Source organism: Arachis stenosperma, chromosome 3, assembly GCF_014773155.1.
Source record: "Arachis stenosperma cultivar V10309 chromosome 3, arast.V10309.gnm1.PFL2, whole genome shotgun sequence".
NCBI lineage: Eukaryota > Viridiplantae > Streptophyta > Magnoliopsida > Fabales > Fabaceae > Arachis > Arachis stenosperma.
Genome location: NC_080379.1, coordinates 39,815,498 through 39,825,388, shown reverse-complemented (window position 1 = coordinate 39,825,388; position 9,891 = coordinate 39,815,498). Strand labels below are relative to the sequence as shown.

The window sequence follows — 9,891 nt, the reverse complement described above, 5'->3', positions numbered from 1 at the left end:
AAATCTAGCGGCCGAGGTATATGCAAAAGCCATGAAAAGCTCGCCTTGGTTCTGTCCAAACCAAGGCAAATTTGGGGGTTATGATACGTAACCTATACCTCGGCCACCTAGGCCATCCAAGAAACTCGGAATAACAAGATAAGGTTGGACCCAAAAATTTGAATAACCAAACGTGGTCAGAGAAATTAACTCACCTCAAACGGCACTCAGTAATGGTCAAAGAATCTCGGGCTTGCCCACACAACGAGTAAAATATCACCTATAAAGCTAAGCACACAAGCCCAAAAAAAGACAGGTTCTGCTTTGAGTTTTATATTACTTTTATCGCATTTATAAAACCTCCCATTAACTTAAGCATCAGAGTATTTTTTGCAGGTATTCTTGTCGCAGTATTTTGACCAGGACTGATGTGTAGCTCCCCAGCAGAGGCAGTACAGTGCTCGGAGACGCTATAAGATCCTTACTCGGAGGAACCAGAACCAAACTTATCCTTTAGCGAATAACCAAGTTAACTTTAAGGGCTACCACCTATGACACGCTAAATTAAAATATCAGTTCACCTATCGAGTTATACCTAAATCCTTGTACAAAGTTTAACCTACTTCTTCGATAAATAAGTTAAGTTTGAGGGTTGATCCGATATTTATATCTCGGAACTAATTAGTTATAGCTTGGTAAACATGTTGAACAAAAGATAAGATTTTAAGTATAATGACACTGTGAACCTTCACATGTCACCATTAATAATTCGAAAAAGTAGTCAAAATAGATATTAAGAGCTCCATACACATCCTCATCTTAGAGAAAATAGAACGATGTCTCCTCTTGAAGCTAAGTGACGAGAATAATATACAAAAAACAATAACATAAAAATTAGTATTTTTATATTTTGTTTGATAATAAATTAAAATACATTATAAAAATTTAATTTATTCTCAGTTTTTTCATTCAAAAAATAAAAAAATATAATAATAAAAAATATAATTATAATAAATAAATAAATAAATAAATAAAAATAAAATATATTTTTTATTAATATTTTTTATTTAAATTCAATATTTTTATTTATATATTTTATTTGTCAAATATAATTTTATATCTTTATATTCGTGTATTCGGTATTTTATATATATAAACAATCACAGCGTAATAGGCACTGTTTTCCTTATTTTTCAATTTTCATTATCTTTGTACAATCATTAATGGCTATACCATTTGCATCGTTGTGCCAGCAAGCTCCTTGCATAATCCTTATCACACCATTATGCGTGTGTTTGGATTACAGTTTACAAATAGGAGTTTACATAAAATTGATTTTGCAAATTTAATTTTAATAAAAAAATAAGTTTGTGTTAAGGTAATTTATGTTTAGTCACCTTTATATCAAAATAGATTATAATAAAATAAATATTATTTAGATTACATTACTCAAAATTACTTTTACATAAAAATTACTAAAATAGACATTAACTTAAATAATTTTTTTGTATATTATCTTATTATTTTAATTTAGATATTTGAATAGATCTTATTAATTAATTTTATAATAAAATTAATATTTATATACTAAAATAAAAATAATATATAAAAAGTGACAAAATATATTTTTAATTAAAACTAACAAAATACAAATTTTAGAGAGTACTAAGAATAATAAAAAATTAAATATTTATCTTAGTAGTGATTAAAATAAATCAAAAAAAATTTATGATATTTTTTGTATGATATATTTTTAGTATTTTTAGTACTCTTTTTTAGTATGCTATAATTTATTATTATTATTATTATTATTATTATTATTATTATTATTATTATTATTTATAATTAATTTTTTGTTTAATTTACTTTACTTAATAGAATCAATAAATTATATTATAAAAAGATAATAAAAAATAATACAAAAAAATTACAATTATCAAAGTGTATAATATCAAATAAATAATTAATAAAAAATAAAAATAATAAATAAAAAAAAAGGAGAGTTCATATAAATAAAAATAATAAGAATTTCATAAATAATACTATAACATATATAAAGAATAAAGTTAGTATAAGATAAATAAAAATTGAATATTAATAACTAAAAATTCGTTGATAAAACGCAAAAGTTTAAAATAATTATTTCTTGTAAACATAATTTTAAATACAACTAGTATGCCCTATTAATAACTAAACACCATTTAATTTGTCCGTTCGTAGTTCAATTCGTTAATTTTAGGTTAGTCGAAACGAAATTCTCCATCATACCTTTTAAAAATTTTATTACTTGATTAGGGCATGGATTAATCGGATCCTAATAAAGAATTCAAGTCATATATAGTTACTTACTTTGCTTAACAAGATTTCAAATTAATTAAGCACCAGCGTCACAGAATTAAAATTCGGTCAACACCCACCAAAAACTTGATATATGTTGTAAAATAAATAAGTGAAAAAATCTTAAATGGTTTTTAATAATTACTTTAAAAGATAATAAAACTCTTAACAAAAATAAAATTCTTTTTGGTTTTTAATATTTATTTTTGTCAATATTTTTCTCTTTTGGGGTTAATAAAATATGTCTACGTGATACGTTAAATTGCTAATTTATCTGTTAAGTATTGTTATGCATATTTTTAGTAAAATCTGACTTGATTCGATATTTGTAATCTGACAGCAAAAACTACTCTTTTACGAATACCAATTTTTTATATACACCAAAGACTCTACTTTTGAACGAAACAAAATGAACCAAATGATGAAATTAAACTAAAATTAAAATTACTTTGAAATTGAAATTATAGAACATAAAGTAAATAACTTTAATTTAAAGAAAGTAACAAAATATCTTTAACATTGTCAAAGAACTTTGAAATGTAATGACAATATATGATTTAAAGAAGAAAAAAAATAACTTTGCGAAGGAAAGAAAATTGTAAGAAGGAAAATTATAAGAAATTTAAAAGAAAAAAATAAAGACATGAATGAAAAGACGTGGAAGGAATCCTACAGAAAAAAAAACTCTTGGCAGACTCAAAAAGTCGTTAGAGATGTGAGTGTACGAGAATATTTTTTGAAGACAAATTCTAACTTCTTACTTCTTCAGAGCCTCGTTTATTTAGAGTCCAATTCGACTAATTTTATGCTGCCAAATATCATCTTCGTTAAGCTAGAAAAATAACTTTTCCTTGAATTAACCTCCTTGCAAGTTCGATTAACACTCCTTTGATTCATCGAATTCTTCAACTAACAAATTGCCTCCTAAAATTATTATTATCATCGAAATCCTAAGATGCAATTATTAATCCTAAATAAGTTTTAGCTTAAATTTTAGATAAAAAAAATAAAAAAGAGAAAAATCTCGTAGGCATATTTAATAACCGTCTTTATTAGCACGATCTCATTAATCACGCACGTCCCACATGTCACCAATTAATTACTCCTTTCTCTCTTTCTTCTGCACTTCAGTTTTCAGAATTATTTAATTAAAACTTCTCTTCCTCCAAAATGCCTTTTTACCTTCTCCTTCCATAATCATTTTTGCGAAGAATTTCAAACTTCAAACTTTACCATTTTTTTGTATTTTCCTGGTACGTTCCACCTCGTCTTAACCTCTTGCCATTTTAAAAAATTTTATTTTCTTTATTGATTTTCTGTTAAACTTCCTATTCGTAAAAACCTAATCTTTGAAAGTTTGCACATTGTCATACAAATTTTTCTTTCTCAATTTTATTAAATTCAGAAAACTAACAATTGAATCCATTTCTATTCAAACTGTATAGAAATGGATGCCTCAACTTCACTTACGACTGCTTCAACTAAAGCTAATGGAAAACAAACATCAGAGTAAGAAAAAGTGCAAACAACCATAAGTGTTTCTGCACAATCAAATTTGAAGATCCTTTCAAATTCTGCAAATATTGTTATTGAAGACCTGATCGATACTGGAAATGACAAAAAGGTATTTTTTTCCTTTCTTTGTTACGAACTTCACTATTTCCTCGGCCTCCTAAATTCTCTTGAACAAGCAAAGAAAGTCTCTCACTATTTTTTGAGTTACGAAGGCCAAGACTTGCTAACTACACAAAATCTATTCGTAGCTCCTTTTATCGACCATGCTCGGCCATTCTGCAACAATCTAAAAATTATTTTCAAGAATGCAAATTTTCTCTTTTAGTTAAAAGACTTCAACCCTCCAAGAAAAATGAATGGAAGTTTTGAGAAATTTATGATCTTCTTCGACTCTCACATTACCAACTTCTGACACACCATTAGGGGATTGGAGCTGCATTATACTTTTGGAACAAAACTACTAACAACTTTAACTTACCATGTGGTATGGTCAGGCCTACACTCTTTGATGTAGTAGCCATTATTGGGCTCTCACCAATTGGTCATGTGCTTACGTTTGACATGAAACTTGGGCACAAGTACAATAATATTGAAAAAAGCTCTTATAGAGAATCCATTAAACAAAATATGGAAGAAGAGAATATCCCTATCACAGAGGATGAACATGTAGCCTTCTTATGCTACTGGCTCAACGCCATAGTGTTTTTCTCAAGAAGTGTTTTGATGTAAAAATTGTACATTACACTGGTTGCTCTTATTCATGAAAAATGCAAACTCAACCTAGCCAAATTACTCTTAGGCAATCTTTACGATGAGTTAGGGCAGATGGTTGACATTCTTTGAAGTAACTCTTCCATTAGTGCCAGAGGACCTCTTTAGTTATTACAATTTTAGTTAAACGCTGTCTTCGAAAAGTACATGAAACTTAAAGGAGTGGCTCCTTCAGAAAGGAGAAGTATCGAAGGAGTTAGATTGGTAACCCTGCAACAAATTTTTTCTCATTCAAACTCTACTGACAAACTCTTCTGGGAAGCATTCTCAAAGCTTCACTCGAGCACTATTTTTTAAAATAAAAACTTAAATTTTGCTCCTTATGTTGATTGCAAATGTGGAACAACTTGGTTTCGACATCCCATAGTTTGAAAGGATGAAGAGTTAATGCACAACGCCTGAATGATGAAACTTCCTCACTATTCAAGTAATACCAATAGACACTTCTCAATACAAGAAAGATTAGTTCTAAGTCACTCTTCATGCTCCTCACTATGTAACAAGACAAATGAGTTTTTTCCCAAGCCATTCTAGTACCATTCCCAAGCAAGAGTCCTCCTCTCTTCCAGATAAACTTTAAGAGGAAGAACAAAGTTGACATGTGTCTCGAACAAAATGAGAAACGTCAAAGTAGTTACTTCCCTCTTTCTTTTACTCACGGTGGTTATGTCACAAAATCTTTTGTGGAATGGTGGAACAACTATTACTCCTGCTACAATTGATCACTAGAAGACATCTCCAAGGGACTTATAAAATCTTTTTCAAGCGTCATCAAAGTACCAACCTCCAAGACTTCAAAGAGAAAAGTTGAACCATCATAGCATCAGAAAAGGAAAAAGGTACAAAGAATTTCACCAAAAGTCATCCAAACCAACAAGGTAACTTGAAAAAATTTCATCCTATCTTCTTTTATAAAATTTCATATATTATCCCTTATTAATCAATTAAATGTTTCTCGCAACAAAAATTCCAATTTAGGAGAGTTTTCCTGTTCAAAAAACCACTGATAAGTCTACTCACTTACCTACTGAAGAAACTCCTAACAATTCTAATTACTCTTTCACTACTGCTTCAAGCACGTCAAGCTTTAAAAAGACTACCACAAGCTCTACGCACACTTCAAACTTGTCATCTCGAGAGATCGAGGTATTTTAATAATCTTTAACTATTTTGTTTCACAAAATTATATTATCATATATTAACACTACTTTCAACACTTATAATCTAACCACTACAAGTCAAAAAATCCTTAAAGAGCCACCTTTAGTAAACATAATGCCAACCAAAACCAAATCTCCTAACAAGAAAATCAAAAAACTTTCACCATTATCCTTATCAAGCAAACACATCTTGTCGCATTATTTGCACAATAAAAAAGAAGTCAATCAATCTATCAAGGGAATAGATTTTGAAAACCAACAAGAACAAGGGGGCTCTTTGAAAACTTAAATACTTTTTTTATTAAATATAGAATGTGAGTTAAAATATAAATTTGGATACATAAAGTATGATATGCTTAATAGGTTATTTGAAATGCAGGGGAAGGACCTACTCTAAATTGACATGCAAAGATGAAGATTGTTGTAGAAACTGCAAAAAGATTAGTGTATCTTCACGATGATTGTATGTAAAAAGTGATCCTCTTATATGAAATTTAATTAAACATGAGGTTGTTGAATAATTTAAATAAGAAAATCCACTTTCACTTTGATGCATTAAGCGTTAATGTAATTCGTTATGATAATTTGAATGTTTAGGTCATCCCAATATCATCCATCGAAATATCAAGGCTGCCAACATCCTCCTTGATTTTAACTTTGAAGTAAAGGTATGGTGTGTTGTTGTTGTTGGTGTTTGTTTGTTGAAAAGAGAAATATAATTGAGTCTTGGTTCATAAGTTTAATTTCAGATACGACAGTTAATTTCCCTTTCATGTGTTGTGAGGTTACTAATTTTGGTCTTGCTAAGTTATGTTCTAATGTGACTAGAGGTGATGTTTACACTAGAATGATGGGAACTGTAAAGTAAGGACTAAGTTGAACTTACAACTTAGTTCGTTATGATCCAAAAGTAAGAACAAAATTAAAATTGCTATTGCAGATATCTGGCTCTAGAATATGTTTCAAGTGGAATACTAACAAAGAAAGCAGATGTTTTCTCCTTTGGAGTAATGCTTCTGGAGTTAATCACCGGACGTCAACCAATTGATTCAAGTCATACATTCGTTGATGTTAGTTCGGTAGGATGGGTAAGTCATGTGAAAAGAAGAAGCAAAATTCTTCTTTTAGTTTGAAGTCAACAAAAATGGCTAGAGGTTACAAGTGATACAAGTCGAGCATGATGAAGTTTCAAGAAAATTAAAGAACATTATAGAACTTAAGCTTGGTCTAGAATCAAGTATGATGCAATGGTTCTTATCAAGTTAGAAGACTCATGAAACTACGTGCAAGTTGTCCAATTTGCATAGTCAAAGTTCTAGTCAAAATTTGTAACTTGAAGATAAGTTAGCTTTGTTGCAATCTTTAACTTAGACAAAGAATGAGTTGTTACATAAGTTGATATTTATCAACTTGTCATACAACTTGATAAAGATGAATATGAAAAAAGACTCTAGTACACACACTTGTGCAATTTGTGCACAACTTGATCAACTTGTAAACCAAATGTACCTCTACAAAATACTATATTTAGGGAGTTAAGGCATTTGTTAATGTATGTCATATTTTGCATAGAATTAGTGAGTAAAACTTAGAGAGAAAAGTAGTAAGGTCTCTCATATGTGTAATTCCTTTGTATGAATTTCCATAATACGTTAAAGAGTATTATAGACTTCTCTATGTATTGTGAGAGATTGTAATTACACCACTTTGTCATATTATTTTTACTATTATCTATATTCTTGTTCAATTTTATGTATTTCTCGTATACAAATTATCATTGTGTTATTTTGTCCATATTAACTCTAGCACCTAACAATGGTATAAGAGCTTTAGGTTCTTAATCTTCCATTACAAAGGGCAAGTTGGCGTCAGAACCATGGCAACAAAATTTAAGATTGAGAAATTCAATGGGAATAACTTTTTCCTTTGGAAACTGAAGATCAAGGTAATTTTGAGAAAGGAGAATTGCTTAGAAACAATAGAAGGCAGGCCTACTAACACTCCTGATGACAAGTGGAAAGAGATAGAGGGAAACACTGTTACCAATTTATACTTGGCTATGGCAAATTCCGTATTATCAAGCATCTCGAAGAAACCGATAACAAAGAAAATTTGGGAGGCACTCACTAAGTTGCACGAGGCAAAGTCACTTCACAATAGGATATTCATGAAAGGAGGCTCTATAATCTTCGTATGAGTGAATCTACATTGGTGACGGATCACATCAACAATTTTAATACTATATTTTCACAATTGACAGTCATGGAGTGTCAAATTGTAGAAAATGAACGTGTTGAACTTCTTCTCCAAAATTTACCAGACTCGTATGATCAACATCACAAATAACAATATTGTTGATCAACTTCGATTTGATGATGTTGTTGCCACTATTCTTGAAGAAGAAAGCAGGTACAAAAATAAAGATGATCAAACGAAAAGTTCTAAGCAAGCAGGAGCTTTGTCAGTGATGAGAGACAAATCAACAGAACGTGGCTCTAGTGAGAGTCAATGTCGTGGTAGATCAAGGTCTCGAAAGAAGAACTTTACTTGTTAAAGATTGTTGGTTCAATAAGAAGAACACAGAGAAATATGCTAATGCAACTACCTCACATGGTTGTGTTGCAAACACCTCTGATGATGGAGATGTCTTGTGCTGTTATTGGTCATGAAGACAATAAACCACTAGCTGATGTTTGACTATTGGATTCTACAGCAACATATTTCATGACTCCACATCATGGGTAGTTTAGCACTTATGAACCTATTTCAAAAGGATTTATACTCATGGAAGGTGATCATGCCTTAGAAATTATGGGAATCGGTACCATCAAAATTAAGATGTTTGATGGTTTCATCCATATAGTTCAAGGTGTAAGACATGTGAATGGCCTGAGAAAAAATTTGTTATCTGTTGTGTTGTTGGATTGTCAAGGGTACAAGATTAATATTGAAAATGGATCGTGGAAGGTGACTAATGGTGCTCGTGTGATCAAGAAAGCAAAACGGCTAACAACCAATCTCTACTTGTTTTCTAGAGATACAATTCAAGATGCAGAAGCATCAGTTGCATTTTCAGACCAAGAAGACACAACGATGTTGTGGCATCGCAAATTAGGCCATATATCAGAATGTGGTCTATAGGTTTTTGCAAAACGTAATCTCCTTTTAGGGCTCAAAATGGTGAATTTACCTTTGTTTGAGCATTGTGTGACAAGCAAGCAACATAGATTAAAGTTTGAAAGATCAACCGCTAGAAATAAACATATACTAGACTTGATTCATTCTGATGTGTAGGAATCACCAGAATTATCACTAGGAGGAGCAAAATATTTTATCTCCTTAGATGATTAGTCACGAAGAATGTGGGTATTTTCCATCAAGAAGAAGTCAGATATGTTTCCAGTATTCAAGGTGTTTAAATCACGTATAGAGCTTGAAACTGGGAAGAAAATAAAGTTCTTGAGGACAGACAACGGAGGAGAATACACTGATGGTGATTCATTGCATTTTGCAAGCACGAGGGTATTCAGAGGCAATTCACAGTTGCATATACACCTCAACAAAATGTTGTTGCAAAAAAGATTAATAGAACTCTTCTAGAAAGAACTCGAGCTATGTTGCGGACTACAGGATTAGCCAAGTCTTTTTGGGTAGAAGCAGTCAAAACAGCCTGCTACGTGATTAACAGATCGTTATCAACAGCAATTAGGTTGAAAACTCCAATCGAGATATGGCAAGGTAAGCCATCTGATTATTCTTTTCTCTATATGTTTGGATATCCTGTTATGTAATGTTCAATACCCAAGAAAGAACAAAATTTAATCCTAAATCAAGAGAGTGTATCTTTTTGGGTATGCTGACAATGTAAAGGGGTATCGTTTGTGGGACTCCATTGCCCACAAAGTTATTATCAGTAGATATGTTATATTTGTTGAAAACGAGTTACAAAAGGAGCAAGAATACAATAGTAGAACTGAAGAAACTACTACAATATACATGAATAATAAGTCTAGAGAAAATGACTCTTCTAAAGCAGAACTTGAGCAAGTTATACAAGGACCAGCTGAAGTTCACAGAATAACACGTGAACTGAGAAAACCATCATGGCATGCCGATTATGTCATGACTT

The 9,891-nt window shown here is 30.9% G+C and overlaps 1 protein-coding gene across 1 annotated transcript; it reads left to right on the top strand.

The window, feature by feature from the left end:
* Positions 1–6,173: 6,173 nt before the first annotated feature.
* Positions 6,174–8,316, top strand: LOC130965949 (proline-rich receptor-like protein kinase PERK1). The gene is made up of 6 exons (XM_057890705.1): positions 6,174–6,225; positions 6,360–6,430; positions 6,547–6,626; positions 6,703–6,850; positions 7,702–7,953; positions 8,044–8,316. The coding sequence occupies exons 1-6, from the start codon at positions 6,174–6,176 to the stop codon at positions 8,314–8,316; spliced, it is 876 nt and encodes a 291-aa protein (XP_057746688.1).
* The last annotated feature ends 1,575 nt before the right edge of the window (positions 8,317–9,891 follow it).

Excerpts from the sequence above, each read along its gene's own strand:
- LOC130965949 (XM_057890705.1), top strand. The coding sequence starts at position 6,174 with ATGAAGATTGTTGTAGAAACTGCAAAAAGATTAGTGTATCTTCACGAT. Across the intron at positions 6,226-6,359 it reads AGTGTATCTTCACGATGATT|GTCATCCCAATATCATCCAT; the intron begins GTATGTAAAAAG and ends TTGAATGTTTAG. Across the intron at positions 6,431-6,546 it reads ATTTTAACTTTGAAGTAAAG|GTTACTAATTTTGGTCTTGC; the intron begins GTATGGTGTGTT and ends ATGTGTTGTGAG.